At 42.2% G+C, this 22,626-nt stretch overlaps 1 protein-coding gene across 1 annotated transcript in view; it reads right to left on the bottom strand.

Annotated features, from left to right (window-relative positions):
* PPARG (peroxisome proliferator activated receptor gamma) overlaps positions 1 to 22,626 on the bottom strand; it is a 60,400-nt gene that overhangs the window by 19,783 nt on the left and 17,991 nt on the right. Inside the window, exons 2-3 of the mRNA XM_074550140.1 lie at positions 5,514 to 5,741; positions 2,372 to 2,541 (exon numbers count right to left, since the gene is read on the bottom strand). Of these exons, the coding sequence (XP_074406241.1) occupies positions 2,372 to 2,541; positions 5,514 to 5,733 (390 nt within the window). The 5' untranslated portion in view covers positions 5,734 to 5,741. The remainder of the gene's footprint in view (positions 1 to 2,371; positions 2,542 to 5,513; positions 5,742 to 22,626) is intronic.

Below are 22,626 nucleotides of genomic sequence, written 5' to 3'. Positions count from 1 at the left end.
ATGGAACAGGGAACGGGGAAAATTATGGAACCAGGGAAACAGGAAAAAGGATAGGATGGGAACAGGGAAAAGGATGGAATCAGAAAACAGAGAAAAGGATGGAATCAGGAAACAGGGAAAAGGATGGGAACAGGGAAGCAAGAAAAAAGGATGGGACTGGGAAACAGGGAAAGGGATGGGACCAGGAAACAGGGAAAATTAGGGAACCAGGAAACAGGAAAAAGGATGGAACAGGAAACAGGGAAAAGGATGGGAACAGGGAAGCAAGAAAAAAGGATGGGACTGGGAAACAGGGAAAGGGATGGGACCAGGAAACAGGGAAAATTAGGGAACCAGGAAACAGGAAAAAGGATGGAACAGGAACCAGGGGAAAGGGATGGAACAGGAAACATGGAAAAGGATGGGACCAGGAACCAGGGAAAGGGATGGAACCAGGAAATAGGGAAAGGGATGGGACCAGTAAATGGAGAAAAGAATGGAACCAGAGAAACATGGAAAAGGATGGGACCAGAAAACAGGGGAAAGGATGGAATCAGGAAAACAGGAAAAGGATGGAACAGGAAACAGGGAAAATTAGGGAACCAGAAAACAGGGAAAAGGATGGAATCAGGAAACAGGGAAAGGGATGGAAAAGGAACCAGGGGAAAGGGATGGAACAGGAAACGTGGAAAAGGACGGGACCAGGAACCAGGGAAAGGGATGGAACCAGGAAATAGGGAAAGGGATGGGACCAGTAAATGGAGAAAAGAATGGAACCAGAGAAACATGGAAAAGGATGGAATCAGGGAAACAGGGAAAATTAGGGAACCAGGAAACATGGAAAAGGATGGGACCAGAAAACAGGGAAAATTAGGGAACCAGGAAACAGGGAAAAGGATGGGACCAGAAAACAGGGAAAAGGATGGAATCAGGAAACAGGGAAAAGGATGGAATCAGGAAACAGGGAAAAGGATGGGACCAGGAAAGAGGGAAAAGGGTGGAACCAGGGAGCCTCCAGTGCATCCTGGCCCTGCTCCACCCACCCAGGACACCTGAGAGATGGGTTTCCAAAGGAAGCACAGCTCCTGTCACCATCCTCTCTGCTCCTATTGATCCTCTTTTGTGTTTCCAACCCCATTCAATGGAGGGATAAAATTCCCAAAAAGCCCGAGAAGCTTTAAGGAATCAGTGGGGTTTAAAGAACATTAGGGATGGCATTTAAGGGCACAACTCCAAAGGAAGCAAAGCTCTGTTTGTCCCACTGCTTGTGGGAAAATTATTACAAACCAAATGGGACATTTTCAAAATATAAAGTTCACAACCAGTGTAGAAAATTCATTAAAAACAACAACAAACCAAAAATTCTGCCAACAGCAGTTCAATTTCTGGTAAATGAAAATGGTTCTTATTTCTCTTTCTACAGTTTAAAGCTGTTTTTTTGGATCAGTCATAATTAATTAATAAAGTTTATCCACAGTTATCTCCCTTTTTTTCCTTGTAAAAATTATTTTTTCCTCACAGGGAATAATAACAGTACAAAGATGATGCCAACTTTTATTTATATAATTAACTGTAATTTAAGTAATGTACTTTGTACTTATTGCTTTATGTGTGCTCCTAATTCACTGCTAAGAATTTTATTTAAGCTCTGAATGGGTTGTTTCCTTTTTGTTATTTTCCTCAAGATACTGAAAATGGAGTTTTCACATTAAACTCTAATGTTTTTCTTTGAATTCAATGAAATATTATAATTTAATTCTCTGACATTTCTTCCTTCATTCTTGAGGACTGCAATTATTACCATTGTCCTTTACATACTATAAACACTAAATATCACTGACATAAAAAATCAGTGGGGTTTTAAAGCAGCAAGCACATTCCTCAATACCATTCTGTAGTCACCCAAAATGTGTAAAATGGGTAAAAAACTTGAATTAATCAGAATATCAGAGCCTGAATTTTAGTTGTTTAGAGCTTTGGAGTTGGGCAAGAGTTTGGTGCGTTCTAAGAATTCAGATTTTTTGCACATGACACCCAAGGAAGGGAATGAAATGTACTTGCATGATTGAAAGAAGAGGGGAAAACGCACGAAAAATTTGAATAGATCAATACAATCAACAAGAAAAAACCAAGCTTTTAAAAAACAAGCAGGGTTTTAAAAAAACAAGATTTTGAAAAAGCAAGATTTTAAAAAGCAAGATTTTTAAAAAAACAAGGTGTAAAGAAACTCCTGCTGATTAACCCATAAGTTACACGCAGGAAAACTGACGCAAAGACCTAAAACTTTTTTTTTTTTTTTTTTAAAAAGCACCAAGGTGTGATTTTCCCAAGTGATTACTGAGATGAACGCAGCGTCAGATGTCAGCCCGAGGGGTTTTTTTTTGGGGCTCACCTTGCAGCCCTCGCAGGCGTGCACGCCGTAGTGGAAGCCGGAGGCTTTGTCGCCGCACACGCGGCACTCGATGGCCATCAGCGAGTTGGACGCCTCCTCGTGAGCTTTGCTGTACAGCTGCACCTTCTCCGGGAAATAGGGCGGGGATGGAGGCTCCAGCTTGATGGCACCTGGGCACAGGGGAGAGGGGAGGGGTCAATTCCAGCTGCGTTCATGGAGCAAGGGATGCCTTGGGAAGGCTGAGCTAGAGCAGAGGATGGGCAGAGCTAAAGAATAAAGGGGATTTATTAAAAGGATCTCCTCCATGGATGCACCTTGGGCAGCACAAGAGCCCAGCCAGGGCTGCACCCAAGATGAACCAAAATGGGCCCAAAATGGTCTCAAAATGCACAACCAGTCATGGGGTCTGTCCCTGGGATCAGTTCTGCTCCATTTGCACCTTGCAGTTCATTGTCCCATCCCAGCTTTAGCCCAGGCAGTCCCACCCTGCTTGTTTTTCTCTCTCCAGCCCACGGGGTTTGTGCTCCTGGGCTGAGATTTGGGTCATTTGTCCTTGGTGCCCAGCTGGAGCAGGAATTGTTTTGTCTCCCTGCTCTGTGCACAGAGCTCTCCATGCCCTCATATGAACCCAGACCCACACACTAAAGCAGCACAGAATGGGAAAAATACAAAAGCCAAAACCTGAGGCACCAGAAGTAGTGAGGAATAAGCCCAAAACATCCCAGGGATGCTGGGCTGGGAGCTGGAGCTGCATTGCAGTGGCTGCAAAAGCTGGAAGGGGCAGGTTCTGCTGGACAAAGGGTGCTACAGACCCAGCTTTCAGCTCTGGAGTGTGCAGGGGTTTCAAGATGGATACTAAAAATTAATGTACGGAGAACTCAGGCTTTACTCGGTCTCCACCTGGTTTATTCCTTCAAGGTGTTGAAAACTCCTACAGGGAGATGGGCTGGAATGTCTAATCTAGTTTAAAACATATTCAGGTGTCTAATAGAGCTGTATATTCAACAATATATTTTTCAATAATAATATATTATTGTATATAATAATATTATAAAATATTATATAATATTATATAATATTATTTAGTATATAGTATATAGTATAGGGTATATAGTATATATACTATAGACCATATACTATATTATTATATTATTCAATAAATATCCAATAATATATCATTCATATATATATATATATATATATATATATATATATATATATATATATATATATATATTAATTTCAGACATTTCCAGAAATTTAGCTCTCTCCTGGGGAAAACTCTTCAACTTTGGGTGCAGTTTTGAGATAAATTTTCTCTTCTGAAAGTTTCTAATTAAGAGAGCAATTTCTAATATTGAATGGTCTCAAACAAGTAAATAGGATGTCTTTAAATCAATCATCAGTGGTCATAGAAGAGGGCTGTGAAATGTGAAAGTTACATTACATCAGGGGGATGTAACAGAGTATTAAAGAAGAATTAGAAGAGTATTAAGAAAGAAGATTATTAAAGAAGAGTATTAGGAAGAATTATTCAACTTTAAGGAAGGTGAATATTTTTATTTTTCCAGATTGGCTATACTTAACAAACTGGAAAGATTTATTCCTATATAAACTAAGAAGAAATTATCTAAGTAAAGATGAGGAGGATTTATGCTGTCTAAACTCTGCTGCACTCTTTAAAGTACTTGGCATTAAAGTGTTATGAATAATTCTAATTAAACAAAAGAAAAAGAAATGTCTGGAGGAAAAATGTCCATTTATTTATTACAGTAGTAGTGCAGAGACACACAGCTCCTGCTTCACTGTACCAACCAAATTAAACACCACAATTCCCCCAGCAAGAATTCCCTGAAAGAGTTCTTGTACTGGTGACTACAAATAAAAGTGAGGTCAGATCTAAGCAGAAGTGGATCCTCAATAAAAACCTCACATTCCCACTCAGAGCAGGAATGCAGTGACAATTTATTTAGGAATAGGTCTCTTCCTTTCTTAAAAGGAGGACTGAGTGTAATTTTTCGGTGTAAATTGTGGAAGAGCAGCATGTTTCACAGCAGGTAAACCATCCTGTGATGGAGCTGGAACAATGCTGTGCCTCAGATGCAGCCAACATTTCTACTCCAGCCCTTTCTGAGGCTGTTTGGAATTGAAAAGCTGCACATATTAATAATTCAGATTATGCTCAACATTCAGGGACTTTATTCTGCACTGTGTGCACTGAGTTCAAAGAAAAAGCTGCACACGAGGTGCAGGAGCAGGAGACAACAGAGGGGTCCATGTTCTACTAAAATGTGTCTACAATAATTTTGGATATTTATGGTACCTCTCCCAAGCTCCAGCTGCTGCTCTGGCAGGGTGAAGGTCTGCTATGAGCATTTTCCCTTTTCTCTCTGCCCTCAAGAACATCTCTGCGGACACAGGAGATCTGAATCCCAAATCCCTTTGCTGCTAGCGCGCGTTCCAGGGAATGAAGGGAACACGGATGTGGGATCTCAGGATCTGAGTCCTGAGATGCTGAGTCACCGAGAGCACCCTTGGGGGGCTCGGGAGTCCTGGAATGTTCCAGAAGTGTCTGGTGGCTGGACTTTGATCCTACACAGGAGACGACACCTGTATGAGGACAGGAGGGTTTCACCGGGGTGAATGGTGAAGGGATTGGTTAATTAGAGAGTGAAACACAGGGTTTAGGATTTCTGTACAGGGGGGTTTAGAGAAGTAAGATGGAGGAATTGGGGCGTGTCCTGTCCTTCTTCTTCTTCTTCTTCTCCTCCATCTTCTTTGGTGATGGTGGCACTTTGGGATTGGTCATTACTGAAAGTGCACCCGGCAATAAGGGTGAAAGGTATTGGGGAAAAATGATAAATATTGTACACGTAACAATGGGTATAAAGATAGGTGGCTGTCTGGAGGGCAGCACAGTGTGCTCATGGCTGGCTGCTGAGCAGAGCTCTGTCGGGCCCAGAGAAAATCTTTTAGATAAACAATTAATAAACATAAAGACCGAAAGAAGAACTGAAGCCTCTTCTCGTCCTTCGATACGCGGCTGCCCCAAGGCCACTCCGGGCCTTTCCAGGCCCTCCAAACAGCCGAAAACCGGACACACAGACACGAGGGAAACGCTTCAGAAAAAGGCAGAGCTTACTTTGGCAATCCTGGAGCTTGATATCATATTTGTAATCCAGGCCTGACTGGTCAGCTCTGGCAAGGGGGAGATCTTCATAGTGAGGGGAGGAAATGCTGGAGAAGTCAACGGTGGTGAAGGGCTTGATGTCAAAGGAATGTGTGTGATCATCCATGGCTGACAGATCCACGGGGCTGATTCCAAAATTCAGGGGCCAAAACGGCATTTCTGTGTCAACCATTGTAATCCCTGCAAACACCAACAAGAAAATGACATTTTAGGATGTTTATCTCCAGTCTGTTCGGCCCCAAGCTGAGCTCCAAGTGTCCCATGTTCACAGGCTCAACATTAAAACTTTAACTGCATCTCTCCATAGCATGCATATCAATAAAATTAGAAGTCTTCCACAAATAATTCTCATTTTTGCAAACTCTAAGAACCATTCTTCCCAAGTGCCTGAAAATCTCAAGAGTTTTTATATTAAGAAAAAGCCCCAAAGTGGCTGGTATTAAATAGTGGTGGTTTTCCTCCAAAAAACCAGAAATATTTGAAAACCGTGCTCCTTCGAGTTTGCCAAAAGTTTAATCCCAAAAGGATCAAGGAAATGTAAATTATGACTTTTCAAATTCCATATATATTCATGCAAACCTTAAAAGCAGAAAACAAATAACATACTTCTGTCTGCAAAAATCTTCTGCAAGTTGAGTGAATTTAGTTTGAGATATGAAATGTTTCTCCAAGTCCTCTTTTGACAAATAGCTGAACCAAAATCCTTGATTTAGATATATTTCAACTCTGAAAAAGTTTGTGAGTTACAGCAAGTGAACCAAAATCCTTGATTTAGATATACTTCAACTATGAAAAAGTGTGTAAATTACAGCAAGTGAACCAAAATCCTTGTTTAGACAGATTTCAACTACGAAAAAGTTTCTAAGTTACAACAAGTGAACCAAAATCTTAGATTTAGATATATTTCAACCATGAAAAAGTTTGTAAGTTACAGCAAATAAACCACAATCCTTGATTTAGACAGACTTCAACAATGAAAAAGTCTGGAAGTTACAGCAAGTGCAAAGGCTATTTTATAACCAGTGTCTGTGTTTAATTTTCCACTATTTATAAAAAGAACATTCTACCCTAAAAATAGCAGAGATGTTTCAGAACTAAAATAGCTTGGTCACTTTGGCTGTTTAATTTGGACTTTAAACCCAATCAAGTGAGTGGCCTTTAACCTCCAGATAACAGAAACTTTGATTTGATCTGCTTTGAATCAAAACCACTCCGTCACAGGGCCAGAAGTGCTGTTGCAAAATAAAGACATTGGAACAGGGGCGCTCCAGAGTTTGGAGCTCAGCTGTTCTTGACAGGTAATGAAGCTGTGCCTGCCTCCCATCAGCTCTGCTGAATGCCAGTGCCCAGAAACAGCGGCACTTTGCCCTCCCTCAGGAATGCCCCCAGCATTCCTCCCACTTTTGGGACTCCCAGCACAACCCTGAAGTTGTTCTGCCTTGACCTTGATCTTCTAAATTCTTAAATTTGAGCAGAGAGATTCTCACTGCAGTGGGAAAACAAACAGGGGCTGCTGCACCCCAGCCACCCCCAGTCCCACTGGATGGGATATCAGGGATGTTATCCTTCAGAAAAGGAGGGAAACAACAGGATGTAAAATTGTCACAATCCCTGGGGCAATCCATGGCAGCTTGTCAGGGTACCTTGGTGTTGGGTGTTATCTCCCAAACGGCCAAGTTTCAAGTGCAGGGCTCAAACCACGAGCTCTGCCCAGGGAATGGTGACATTCCCAAGGCTGCCAGAGCTCCAGGAGCCCCCAGGGATGCCCGGGGTGGGACTGTTGGGGTGACCAGGAGCTGCACTGGATGGTCCTTGGGGTCCCTTCAGCTCAGGGGATTCTCTGATTTGATGACATTTTCTCACTGGATGGTCCTTGGGGGTCCCTTCAGCTCAGGGGATTCTTGATTTGATGACATTTTCTCACTGGATGGTCCTTGGGGTCCCTTCAGCTCAGGAGATTCTCTGATTTGATGACATTTTCTGTGAGCACAAAGTGAAATCCCTGGCCATGAGCACTGGGAAATGTTTTCCCAAACCAGATTTCCCAATGAAACAATAAACCAGGACAGACTCCTTCTTAGGAACCCATTTCTTGCAATGGCCAGACTCATCTTTAAAAAATACAGAAACCAAGAGACATTTTAAATTGTTTTATAGCCCTTTAGACAAGAGACACTGAGGGTTATTGCTCTGTGCTGGCGCTCTGCCTCAAGGGTGAAGGATGGCTGGAGGTTCCTCCCAGGAATTCCCAGGTTGCTGTGTGGACAAGGAAAGCCAAAACATCAAAAGGACCCACAGGCACAGCTGCCCCTGCACAGACACCTCCCTGCCCTCCCTGCCCCTCCTGCAGAGGTTCAGCACCTGCTCAAAGGCAAGGACAAGCTGGGGCCACTCTCTGAGGAGAGGTGAACTCCATCACCTGCCCCTGATCCCACTGGAGAATGAACAGTTTTGCTGCACTCTCCATCAAACCTCTGAGAAACATCCTCACAACCTGGAGACCTCAGCACTTTTGTCTTTTCGAGTTAAAAAGCTCCAGTTTCACACCCCTGTGGGCTGAGCAGCAATTCAGAGCTGAGCTGGGTTTCACTTCACCCAGCCCACGGCTGGGACGTTCTGGAGAAGTCCATGATGTGGAACATGAGTAATTCTGTGACACTCCTGCATCATTACAACCCAGAGAGCGCAGGAACTTCCCTGGGTGCAGATATCTCACAGCTCAGACTAACTCAGATAAGCAGGTGAGTCCAGAGGTCTGGCTTGCCACTCACAAGCTCCAAAATCTAAGAGCTTGTAGTAATTCCTTATCAGAAATCTCATTTCCCAGTCAGCACAGCCAAATCATTTCAGCAAAGTCGACCAAAAAATGCCAAAGTGGTTTTGTGGTAAAAGTATCTCTAGCCTACAAGTGTGATGGTTTAGATTTTTGTTATGTTTTAGAAGAAACAAAATAAAATGTAATAATTAGCAAGTAACTTGTTAAGCATTATTGAATGGAAGGGATTGGGTTTCATGTTTTTCCCCTGCCAGTTGTTTTTATCTCTGTGTCTGTCCAAATCACACACAGAGAACAGAGGAAACACAAATGCCAAGATCACCCTGAAGAGAAAACCAGGGAATTGTGGCTGCACCTATCAGCCACTGCAGGGCACTGAGCAATTCTGCTTTATCCTGCTCCTCTTTCTGCTGCAAGGTAATAAAATCTTTACAAACCTTTAGTGTAAAGCCTGTAAACTCCACCCCTTCCAGAGGTTAACATCCCATGACTCTCAAGATCCCACAGTTATACTGTTAACAAGCATTTCTGAATGATGGGAACTTCCAGATTTGCTCAGGTTTTGGGTATAAAACACAAAGCATCTTGTTGAAGTTTTAAAGTTTCAATCTTCACATATGATTTAAGCAAATTATGGGTATCTTGTTCAATTTAACAAAATTTTCTATGACAATAGAAATAATTTTTTTTTCAGATTAATTTATATTAGAGATACTCAAACGAAGGAAACATCTTCCATGCTATTTTTATTCTTGTATTATTATTGAAAACCAAAATGTGAAGACTGTTCCTATGTTTAATGATTATTTTACAAACACTTCTATTTTGCATGTAGCTTTACTTGATTTTTGCTGTGTACTTTGTACTTCCCTCCCCAGGAAAGAGGAATGACAACATTTCCCTCTGGAAAAGAGAAAATCAACTAATAGCAGTCTTCCATGGCTTTAAAAGACCCAAAAATCAACAATCAAGATTAAAAATCCAATGGACAAGTCCAACGAACAGAGTAGGGAATGGTTTTATAACTCAAAGCTGCTTTGTGACATCCAGGTAATGGATCTGTAAATATTTCTCTGATTTAGAAGATTCTCATGTGCAAAATCCTCCTCAGCCAGCAAGAGGCTGTGCAGAACAGCAGCAGAGATGTTATTTGGGAAGTCAGATGGAGGAGCTTGGACATTAAATCCTCCAAAAGAGGAGAAGTGAAAGAGATAATGCTGCTGAGGTAACATTTAATTCTGAGATACGGAGCTTGCTGAGTGCCAGGGGAATGACAACATTTCCCTCCGGAAAAGAGAAAATCAACTAATTGTTGTCTTCCATGGCTTTAAAAGACTGAAAAACCAACAAACCAAGATTAAAAATCCAACGGACAAGTCCAACAAAGAGATTAGAGAATGCTTTTATAACTCAAAGCTGCTTTGTGACATCCAGGTAATGGATCTGTAAATATTTCTCTGATTTAGAAGATTCTCATGTACAAAATCCTCTTCAGCCTGCAAGAGGCTGTGCAGAACAGCAGCAGAGATGTTTTTTGGGAAGTCAGATGGAGGAGCTTGGGCATTTAATCCTCCAAAAGAGCGGGAGTGAAAGAGATAATGCTGCTGAGGTAACATTTAATTCTGAGATACGGAGCTTGCTGAGTGCCTTCACCCTGTTCAATCCCTCTGGAGCTGCTCAGGGTCATGTTCAAGGCACTGAGCTCACCTGGCACAGCCAGCCCTGGTCACTCTGCTGCTGAGAGGCAGAAATCTCATCTCCTCATCCCCTGACTGATCTGCTCTCCAGCTCCTCAGACAGTTATTCCCTGCTGGGAGAACATAAAATCTAACAGAGGAGATCGCCATGGTATGAAAAACATCCTGGATCACAAGCTGCTCCTTACCATAAACACTGCCTGGCTCAGGTAACCTGAAGGGCCTGTTGTGCTGCATTCTGGACACGCTCTTTCCAGACAAAACTACCAAAATATGACCCTACAGGTATTTAATGAAGCAACCAGAATATCCCAACTGACAGGAGTTACAGAAAATAAGAATACAAAAATAAATAGGTAAAGCCTCTCAGCTTTATTAAAATCAAGGAAGGTATAATGACAAGACATGGGCAGAAATAAATTTGAACAAATTGATACCTGACTAAATAATGTTATTTCTATATAAATATTGATTCATGGATCTGAAATACTCATGGGCAGGTAGGTCAGAATTAAAAGGAAAAGCACTTCAAAATCATGGGTTTTTCAAAACAGTGGTTTTTTTTTTAATGGAGACAAATTTAATGGAATAGATTGGATTTCCTCTCATGTATAAATGCGTTAAAATAAATATGTGAACTAAATAATATGATTTCTATATAAGAAATACTGATTTATAGACCTGAAATGCTCACGGGCAGGTAGGTCAGATTTAAAAGGAAAAGCACTTCAAAATCATGGGTTTTTCAAAATCTGTGGGTTTTTCTTAATGAAGACAAATTTCATGGAATAGTTTGGATTTCCTCTCATGTATAAATGTGTCAGAGTTTGTCAAGTAAACTCATATACAAGTCCTACAGAAATTAATGGAACTTTCCCCAATTAATTTAATTAAGGCAGCTCAGACCCTCTGTGAAATAATCTCTACAAAAGTTGGTTAAGATTATACAATCATCCTCAGCTTTTAGGAAGAATTTGGAGACGGTGAAGGGGCAGCTTGGTGCCCCATAGATCCAATTTATTGATCTATTTGGAAGAAAACCAACACATTTTATGTGTGCCTTGTAAAAGCACATCTCCCCTAAGCGATGGCTCCACCGGCACTTCCCCTCCCCATAACTGAGCTCTCTCGTTGCCTCTGACACACAAATTCTGTGTGGCAATGCTGGAGCGGCTCAATTCTGCATTTATCAGCGCTGCCCTCAGCTCCCAGTAAGGGATGTGAACTTCAGGTTATTGAGAGAAAATCCCATCTTACTGCATTTGATTTTTCCTGGCCAAACCCCCTCAGATTCTTGCTTCAATTCTCGGCTTTTCCAGTGAGAGAACTTCCCTCCGTTCCCTGTGCTGCCCATAGAACATCTCTCCTCTCAGCAGGTGTGGGATTACCCCACAGATTTTGGATATTCCTGTTTATGCCAGAGTACAGTGGAGCTCTAAGCTTTAAATCTTTAGGAGACACCTTCCTCAATAACAAAAATTATATATTTCTCACTAATAGCAACCGCCACTATAATGAACTTTATCCAATAGACATCATTTGTATCAAGCAGAGATAATTTTGTTTCGGATTTACCAAACTTTGTGAATTTTTTTGTGTCCCAAACAACGACTCAAAGCTGTTGCCCGTTGCTGTTTCTCGCATTCCCGATTTCCCCCCATTTCCCGGCACGGGACCCGAACCTCTCCGTGTCCTGTTGCTGCAGAGTCAGCAGAGGGAGCACAACCTAACTAAAAAAAAAAAACACCTCTTTCCAAGAACTCCGCTGGCACAGCCAGAGATGCTCCTAAACAAATAAACAAGCACGAAAAGGGAGGAGAAAGAGCCTCGGTGGCTGATGCCCCCAATTCCGACAAAATCAGTGTTTTGCCAACTGCAGCAGGAAAAGCAAAGGAACAACAAAAAATACCTATAAAGCCTTGCTTTAAAAAAACCACAACAGAATTTTTATTATTTAAAAGGAGAGATAGAAAGATTTTTTTTTCTTAGTTTTTATCCACACACCACACACACTCAAAACATTTTTAGAATGAAGCAAAAATGTTCCAATGATGTGATGATGAACAAACACACTGAACAGCAATACTGATAGGATTAAAATATTATCCAAACTACTAATTTCCCAAAGAAATCACACATTAGAAACCACTATGGATGTGGGAAAAGGGTCCAGGCTACTGAGAGGATAAGTGCAGTTAAATTTTTAATTGGAAATTTAAAGTGTTTTTGAAGCCACAGTGTTGCCCCCTGCACCCAGCCCAGAGCCAGGCACACTCCTGGTGCACCACAGCCTCACCAGACCTGGGAATTTCCTTTTCAAGCATGAATTTATCAAAAACACTCACAGGAATGAAAACTGACCTCACTATGGGACAGAAGAAGCAAATTTTTATGGGTTTGTTTCAAATAAAGAACTGCAAATGAGAGTTCCCCGCACCTTAATTTAGCTGTGAAAACAAAGAAAATATCCAGGATCTCTAGCAAATGTTGGGTGTCAAAACAGGTCCATGATAAAAAGTAATTTAATGAAAAAAACAGAGTTCACAAATGACCAATAATGGCATTTTTTGACATAGATGACTTTAAAAGCACTGCTGACTCCAAGCACATGAGATGACATTTTCCTCTCCGTTCATCAGGTCCAGCTCTGAAGCCATCTAAAAATGGCCCCAAAAACTTGACACGTCCACCTGAAAACCCCCAAAAGAAGCCACCCAGAGAATACACTTTGGAAAGGAGGGAATAAACACTCAGTGTTTGTAATCAATGAAAGCAGAGGAGGGTTCTGGAGCTCTGTCAGCCCAGGGCACCCCTCAAGGGTTAATCACGGAGTAGGAGGGGCGGGGGCTGAGGAAAGAAAGCTCCTCTCCCACCCTCTGTCCGACCTGCAGAACCAGCACGGGGGCCAGACCCTGAGAGCAAAAGGAAAAGCAGCGACCTGGGGCTGACAGGAATGTTCAAGGTGTGCCAGCAAACCCAGGAACACCTGCAAACACTGCTGGGGATGCTCACTGCTGCCCATCTACCCTCTGACCAGGGCTGGGTGCCTCAGAAAACACAAACACTGCTGGGGATGCTCAGTTCTGCCCCATCTCCCAGTCTGATCAGGGCTGGGAAGCTCAGAGAACAAACAAACACTACTGGGGATGGTCATTGCTGCCCCATCTCCCATCTGATCAGTGCTGGATGGTCCAGAAATCAAATAAACATTGCTGGGGATGCTCAGTTCTGCCCCATCTCCCATTTGGCCACTGCTGGGAGGCTCAGAAAACAAAAACACTGCTGGAGATGCTCATTGCAGCCACATCTCCCATCTGACCAGGGCTGGGTGCCTCAGAAATCAAACACTGCTGGGGATGCTCAGTTCTGCCCCATCTCCCAGTCTGACCAGGGCTGGGAGGCTCAGAGAACAAACAAACACTGCTGGGGATGCTCAGTTCTGCCCCATCTCCCATCTGATCAGTGCTGGATGGTCCAGAAATCAAACAAACACTGCTGGGGATGCTCAATTCTGCCCCATCTCCCAGTCTGACCAGGGCTGGGAAGCTCAGAGAACAAACAAATCAAACATTGCTGGGGATGCTCAGTTCTGCCCCATCTCCCATCTGACCAGGGCTGGGTGCCTCAGAAATCAAACACTGCTGGGGATGCTCATTGCTGCCCCATTTCCCAGTCTGACCAGGGCTGGGAAGCTCAGAGAACAAACAAACAAACACTGCTGAGGATGGTCATTGCTGCCCCATCTCCCATCTGATCAGTGTTGGATGGTCCAGAAATCAAACAAACACTGCTGGGGATGCTCAGTTCTGCCCCATCTCCCAGTCTGACCAGGGCTGGATGGTCCAGAAATCAAACAAACACTGCTGGGGATTCTCATTGCTGCCCCATCTCCCAGTCTGACCAGAGAACAAACAAATCAAACATCGCTGGGGATGCTCAGTTCTGTCCCATCTCCCATTTGGCCACTGCTGGGAGGCTCAGAAAACAAAAACCCTGCTGGGGATGCTCCTTGCAGCCACATCTCCCATCTGACCAGAGCTGGGTGCCTCAGAAATCAAACACTGCTGGGGATGCTCATTGCTGCCCCATCTCTCAGTCTGATCAGTGCTGGATGGTCCAGAAACAAACAAACACTGCTGGGGATGCTCAGTTCTGCCCCATCTACCCTCTGACCAGGGCTGGGTGCCTCAGAAAACACAAACACTGCTGGGGATGCTCAGTTCTGCCCCATCTCCCATTCTGACCAGGGCTGTATGGTCCAGAAATCAAACAAACATTGCTGGGGATTCTCATTGCTGCCCCATTTCCCAGTCTGACCAGTGCTGGATGGTCCAGAAATCAAACAAACATTGCTGGGGATGCTCAGTTCTGCCCCGTGTCCCAGTCTGACCAGGGCTGGATGGTCCAGAAATCAAACAAACACTGCTGGGGATGCTCAGTTCTGCTCCATCTCCCAGTCTGACCAGTGCTGGATGGTCCAGAGAACAAACAAACACTGCTGGGGATGCTCAGTTCTGCCCCATCTCTCAGTCTGACCAGTGCTGGATGGTCCAGAAATCAAACAAACATTGCTGGGGATGCTCAGTTCTGCCCCATTTCCCAGTCTGACCAGGGCTGGGAAGCTCAGAGAACAAACAAACAAACACTGCTGAGGATGGTCATTGCTGCCCCATCTCCCAGTCTGACCAGGGCTGGATGGTCCAGAAATCAAACAAACATTGCTGGGGATGCTCAGTTCTGCTCCATCTCCCAGTCTGACCAGAGAACAAACAAATCAAACATTGCTGGGGATGCTCAGTTCTGTCCCATCTCCCATTTGGCCACTGCTGGGAGGCTCAGAAAACAAAAACATTGCTGGAGATGCTCCTTGCAGCCACATCTCCCATCTGACCAGGGCTGGGTGCCTCAGAAATCAAACACTGCTGGGGATGCTCAGTTCTGCCCCATCTCCCAGTCTGACCAGTGTTGGATGGTCCAGAAATCAAACAAACTTTGCTGGGGATGCTCAGTTCTGCCCCGTGTCCCATCTGACCAGTGCTGGATGGCTCAGAAATCAAACACTGCTGAGGATGGTCATTGCTGCCCCATCTCCCAGTCTGACCAGGGCTGGGAGGCTCAGAGAACAAACAAATCAAACACTGCTGGGGATGCTCATTGCTGCCCCATCTCCCATCTGATCAGTGTTGGATGGTCCAGAGAACCAACAAACACTGCTGGGGATGCTCAGTTCTGCTCCATCTCCCAGTCTGACCAGTGTTGGATGGTCCAGAAATCAAACACTGCTGGGGATGCTCAGTTCTGCCCCATCTCCCAGTCTGACCAGTGCAGGGTGTCTCAGAAATCCCAGTGGTGCAAGGGCTGCAGAGTGCTTGTGTTTAAAACCACATCCTTCAAAAAGGCAAATAAAAGGTAAAAGAGGAGGTAATCCATTCATCCTCTCAGCAAGGCTGCACAGTAAAACACCAGGAGAAACTGTATAAATCCAAACACTTGGAAAGGGCAAAAGAAAGCAACTCATAAATCAGTGGGAAATGTATTTTATTCCTATAGCTGAATTATAACTACAAGCTGTGCTCACTAAAAGCACAGTCCATAAAATTTACCACAATGTTTAAGAGGCAGTTGTTAATAGAAACAAGGAAGAAAAGCCCATTCAGGGAATAATAGAGCTGTTTAATGTTAAATAAATTTTCTATTCCACGGAATTCACACAAAGTGGCCTGGGTTACTTGGAATAGCAGCATTCTACACCCTTGCAGCAACACAAACCCTTGTAAATATAATTGCAAATGAGAAACAAGTTCAACAATGCCACAGGCTACTCAGATATTCTACAAATTTTCCCATCCTACTTTAATTTGTTAATGTAGGGTTTGTTGCATTCTGATACTGGATAGAGAGCCACGAAACTTCAGGTTATTCCAGGGTGTGAAAGAAACTGATTGCAAGGCTGTGCTCAAGGAGCTTCAATAGAAATTGAGAATATTGGACAATGGGAAATTTCTGTATAAGAAATACTGATTTATGGAGCTGAAAAAGGGGCAGGCAGGTCATATTTAAAAGGAAAAGCATTTCAAAATCATGGAGAACTTAACTAGAAATTCCTGGAAGTGACAGAGTTGGGCTCCTGGTGGTAAAATCTGACTACAAGAGAAAGAAAATGTTCTATTGCAGCCACAGCACTGGCAGAACAGGGAGATGAGGAGACGATTTCTGTTAAATCAGATTCAAAGTTTGTGGGAAAGAATTCTCAAACTGTTCTTAGAAATCCTTGAGCAGAGAAACTGCACTTTGCCAGTTCCAGTCGTGCTTTGTGAGGCACCATGTGTGAAACTAAAAGTAATTCTGAAGAAAGGCTTCTCTTCCAAAGACTTTTGTTTGAAAATGTCTTCAAAATCTCTCCTACTCTTCAAAATAGAGATGATTATTTATGTTCTTTGAGGGAAAAAATGATGTTATATATCATAAGAAGAATAAAAATGTGAAAACTAAGGTATTATCTGGTTGGTAATATAAAATCAGAATAAACCCCTGCAGGATTCTGAAGGCAAAGACCATAAATTGGCATTTACACTGTGCCTCAGCAGAAGTGAAAAGTGGCTCCTGTTGGTTTTGAGGGATTGCAGGAAAGCAGGAACAAGCAGCACGTCCCTGCCTTGCGCTGGCAGTATTGTAAAAGTGCCTCATTATATAAAATGTGGGCGTCGCTCTCGATGAATCATTGTGATTTAAAATAGGATCCTGATAGACAGGCAATGAATCACTTTGGATTTTGTAATCAGCAAGGGCTGACTTCTTGGGAGAGCCCTTTGCCCCCTTTGGCAGGCAGCTGAGGGAAGGTCTGCTCCAGCCCTGGAGGTGCCTCCCCAGGCTGAAGGAAGTCATTGATTCTAAAATATCCCCAAAAACGCCGTGTGGGACACAAGATAGCAGGGCTTTGTCAGCTGGAACAGCAGCACACAATTCAATTGATAAGAGTGTTAACATTCTCAGGCCTGTGCTTGGCTCCAAGGCTCAGCATACTTTAATAATTGGCATTTATTTCGACTGGGCAGGCTTCGTATTGCTGGCTCTAGTAAAAGTTTTACCAGCTACAAGGAATTAATAGAATTCCAAAATATCATATTTGACATTAAAAGTATTTTAAGAGCAAGTGACCCATCCAGAAGGTTCATCTGCACGAGTTGTGACTGTGCTTTCAGGAGTCAGACTTGCTTTGAACTCAACAGAAAGTTTTCCAGCTTTGACAGAAATTCAGTGTTTGGCTCAAAATTGAGAAAAACTCTCATTTTGAATATTACATTGGTGCTAATGGCATCCAAACACCTGCCTCAAGTTAAACACTTCTAAAACCTCGTTTTTTGGCCAAGAAAGGACTTCTTTGGCCAAGATACATGATTAAATTACATCTCCTACAGACAGATAAATCAATGTGTGTCGTAACACACATCCATCAGAAGTTAGGGGCTCATAAAATGCTCCATTTCCTGTGTAGAGCGACTGCTGCAGGGGCAAGGCTGTGCCCAGAGTTAATGAAACAAACTCCCAGCACCACAGAGTCCCAGCGGCACTGTCAGCCAGCAGCCTGCTGATGTTTCAACAGCCAACAGCTCTGTCTGAAGCCTTCAAACACAGCACAAAAACATCCATGGAGTTTATCCTGTGCTCACACAGGAGTTTATCCTGTGCTCACACAGGGTGTGTTGTATGAAAATGTGATTTTCCGGGATTTCAGAGCACAAACCTGTGTGAGCACACAGCTATTGACAGCACAATCTGCTGCTGCACTGCTTATCTGCGTTCATTAGGGCATTATCAACATGTCTCTTAATGCAGTTTAATAAATTAATAATAGACTCCATTCTCTGGAAATGGTGCTTGGCCAATAATTAACAGCTGAGGTATCAATTTAGGATGGGATTTTAAATGGTTGTAGTCCATTATGGAATTCAGAACCCAAAGTTTGCATTTGTTTTTGAAATGTTAATAACTTCCACAGTAAATGTTACGTGCACCATATCCAGTTAATCTTCTTCTTTTAAAACACTGTAGATGTGATAAATTTGATACTAACCCTGAAGAATTTTTGTAATTTTAGTACTGAACTAACCCCACCAAGTTTTCTCAATCCATGCTGTAGTAATAGGGAATTTAAGGATGCAGAATTCTGTTGGGAAGAAGCCTGGGATTATTTTCTCTCCTCAGACTCTGTCATGCCAGTGCTTTTTAATGTTCACAAGACAGTAAACTTCAGTATTGTTTCCAAGAGATGAGCTAATAAGGCACACAACTGGACTGGGGTGAAATACACTCATTAATATCCTAAATGCAGTTCCCTGCCATGGCAGAGTACTGAATACTCCCACAGGAAGAGGAGGAGTAGGAGGAGGAGGAGGTGGAGGAGGAAAAAAATGCCACATGAATTTAAACTCATTCCTTGAATTAAATCCCACTTTTAGAGTTTTTCCTGGAAGTCAAACACACTGCAAATAATCCATAAAAATGCAGCTCTCTGATTGGGATGAGTCGTTTCCATCACATTCTCATCTTCACAACACTAAAAATGCAAAGTTATTTGAATACAGCAAGACTGGAGGGAGGGCCCACGTGATTTGACTGAGCGCTGGGTTTTGGCTAAATATTTAATCTGTTGGACAATCACCAAGTTGTAAAAGTGAAAAAGAACCATGTTGCAAAACTCATTCATGAACGTAAACATGCTGAGCATTTCTGCATTGAACACAGGGAGCTCAGAGAAACAGCAAACACACTTTCCTCTACAGAATTCTATAGGATCTCTGTGCATCCAGGGTAAAACAATGCTCTGTGTGCCTCTGCAGCCACTGGGATGGCAAGATAATTCCAACACACCAATCCTGAGAAAGCAGATAAATGGCACCAAAGAGGGCTGAGCATTCACCACTCTCCTCTTTTAGCTGCCCCCAAATTCACCATCTCACACACAAATCACAAATCATACACTACAATTTTGCTCACAGACTCTGGGATATTTGAAACTGGATTGATTTGTTTTTAATTCATTGGGGATCATCAGATTTTGGATTTTAGACGCAGTTATTGAAGGGTATTTTCATTAGGGGCTGCAATTCTTCAAGCATATTTTCCTAAGCTTGGAGGGGAAGCTGAGGTGACATCCCAACATTATTCTGACAAGATAAATTAAAAAGGACCCCCAAAATTGTCTATATCCAGCAGCAGGCATTCTACCCTACACTGAGTAGGGTTAAATAATATAATAATAAATACACACGATAAATAATGTAATAATTAATTACAATTAAATAATGTAATAATAAACACACATGAACTTTTGCACACCTATCATCTGTTGCACAAATGGATCCCTTTCATCTTTTAAATTAGAAAAAAAAAATAAAATTAACCTTCTCAACTGTACAGACTGCAAAGCATCCAACCTGCTCAGCCACTTTCCCGCAGCAGAGCAATCCCTTGTCACCTGACTCCTGTACTTTTGACCCTCCAAAAATTTCCCAGCTGAAGCATGTTGACATGTTTTCACATGTGATCCGAGAGCGATTGCTCTCAATAGTGCTGGATGCTTATCACAGGTTGAGATCAATGTTCTTTGCCTGCCGTGTGCTCCCTCTTTGTGAGCTGTAATTTTTTCCAGGGTGTCCTCAAGTCAAGGTGGCTCGGGGCATGGGGAGGGTGAGCTGCTGCAACTGCAATTGCAACACTCTGGGCAGGATTTCATGAGCACCAGGAAATTAATGTGCAGTTCTGCTCCAGATTTAAGTGGCCTTCAACAGTTTTCAGTCTTCTGCTAGACTGCAGGCTTCAAGAGAATCTTCCCCATTCTTTTTTTTAGGGGGGTCAATATAAAATATAATATTAAGTAATGTTGTGCTCAGTGTTTTATTCCAGAAGAAAAAGAGGTGGGGAATTTCTGAAGGAAATTAAGCATTGGGAATTGGTATCAGAAATATTAATTTTAAAGCCTCTATTTGACTAAATAATAGCAAACTGGGAGAAAGAATGCTAAAGCATTCTAAAGAATGCTAAAGCTATAAAAACTGGGAATTAAGTTAGCACCAAGACACCTCCTTTTGTATTTCTAACTTTCAGCAAAAAAACAGAGGAATTTCATCAGGATTTTTCTGGTTTACATACTTCAGAAAAGCTTTGTGCAAACTGGTACCTGAAACTATAGTAACTACCGAGCAGCAGAAAAAAAACCCCAAATACCCTTAGATCCAGCATCCAGGATCTGACTTTCTGTGAAGCAATGATACCAGAAAGCCCCAGAACAGAACTGCTTCATCTTGAGCTCCAAACTAAACAATTATCATTAATATTATAATATTAATAATGCAATTTAATAATTTATAATATTGGATAATATTGTAAGTTTATAGCAACAGTTTCCCTACCAAATTCCAAGTAGTCCTGGATGTCACTTTATACATTGCGCAAATCAAATTATTTTCAGTGATGTGATTTTCCTTCTGAAATTGATAAACTTGAACCCCTTTAACACTCAAAAAGAAAATGCCACAATCCATGGCTCAGACAGGGGATTATCAGCTCACTTTAGGTGATAATTAAAGAAGGGGACCTGAATCCTCCTGCCACCCCCCCTCAAATTTTTCTGAGAAAAGCTCCCCTGCAACACAGCCCAGAATTGATGGAAATATTGAATTTTTTTCCAAATGTACTTTTCAAGAGAAAAAAACCCCAAGACACCATTCCCTTCAGAACACAGAAGGAACTTACAGAAAACACAATGGGGAAGTGCTGTCTGAACCTGAACTAAGAGATGAATATTCCTCCTGCAGCCCTTTTATAACAATAAAAAAGACAAAATATTTGTGGGGAAAGGACACGATTTCATCTTTTATTTAATTTCAAAATCATTAATGCACTTCAAAAAGAACTTAACTATAACCTGCATAATGATACATTAATGGGAAAATCTACAAAGTCCTGACTTAGTTACAGTTTCATAAACCTGCTGTATTTTCTAATAAAGAATCTGGCATGGCTTGGATTTTATAATGTGTCTGAAAAGTAAAAGGAAGAAACTTCTTTGATCTTATTTTCTGTTGGGTTATTCTTCCTCTGTGTTATTAATATCCTATGAATATATCTGGTGTGATTTTTCCTACTTTTGTCAACCTGTCTGTTTGGAAGTAAAATTTTTCCAATACCCCCATGGGAAAAGGAAGGAAGGAAGGAAGTGGCGGAAGGAAGGAAGGAAGGGAGGAAGTGGCGGAAGTGGCGGAAGTGGCGGAAGTGGCGGAAGGAAGGAAGGAAGGAAGGAAGGAAGTGGCGGAAGTGGCGGAAGGAAGGAAGGAAGGAAGGAAGGAACATTTTCACCTGCTAAGGTGTGGAAAATGATTCCACACTTGTGAGCTGCCTGTCACTCCTGTGAGCGTCCCTCATCCCCAAAGCAGGGGCTGTTTGTATTCATATTTGCTTAAATAAATAAAATAAATATCTATGAATAAATTTATTTCATTTAAAATAAATAAATATAAAATAATATCTATAATATGTAAATAAATGAAACATTTGTGTCTGCCAAACAGAATTCCATGGCTTTTGCTACTGTTCTTTGTCTCTGCAGTAAACCAAGCATTTTAAAAATGGTTTTGATGTGATCCTTAACACTGGTGATCTTTGGCCCACAGAGTCAGCAGGTGGCAAGTGCCACCCCCAGGGTCCCTGTCACTGTCCCAGCCACTGTTCAAGGAGATGGGAACTGGCCTTGCTATTTTTGAGATGTCCAAGAGCTCAAGTGACATCACCCGAGGACACCGACGGAAAGCGGAGGATCCGCGCACAGAGCAGCTCAGGAGAAAGCTATTTCTGGCCAATTTCACAATTCTGCTATTTTTAACAGCTGCTCCTAACCAGTCATTTTTGGAGATGTGTTTGCAGCTGGAAAGAATCTCCCAGTGCTTGAGTGGAGCAGTAAAGCCCCTGCAGTTTGTGTTTTACACACAAATCTCATGGAGAGAGCGGCAATCTCAGGGTGCCCCAGCTCCCATGGATTTGGAATCCTCTGAAACTCTGAATTTGAGATGGCAGCTCACAGAGATCCCAGCCCATGGAAACTCACCTGCTGTCATTAAAAACCTCAGCTGCCATCCTGTCTTTGACAGCATTTGCTGCTTTCACTTGAGGAGAAAAGTGTATAATCAAGTTTGAACAGTGTTTCAAAAAGATTAATAATTATAGGGTTATGCAACATTAACAATAGTGGTACCAGCAAAGCAGCTGTGTTAAATTTTAACAGCATTAAAAAGAGGGGAAGAAAGAGATTGAGAAAATTTCAGTTCCCTTCTCTGTCATGTGTTCTTGTCATCGTCTTGGTTTTTGCTATATTTAAATTGCTGTAGGAATTTCTTCTGCAAGGAACCTAAGAGGGCAACCAAGCAAATCCTTCAGATTCATATTGTGCTAAATATAAGGATATACCACAATGCAAGCCAAAAATGTAGAGTTTCTAGAAACTAGAAAACAAAAAAACTAGAGTTACAATTTACTATGTTTGATAACATTAATAGCTAATTTCTTGCCCTTTTTTTTTCCTACTGAAAAATATATT

Source organism: Zonotrichia albicollis, chromosome 12 (genome assembly GCF_047830755.1).
Source record: "Zonotrichia albicollis isolate bZonAlb1 chromosome 12, bZonAlb1.hap1, whole genome shotgun sequence".
Taxonomy (NCBI): Eukaryota; Metazoa; Chordata; class Aves; order Passeriformes; family Passerellidae; genus Zonotrichia; species Zonotrichia albicollis.
The sequence above is the reverse complement of the archived record's forward strand: the minus strand, read 5'-3'. Positions and strand labels throughout refer to the sequence as shown.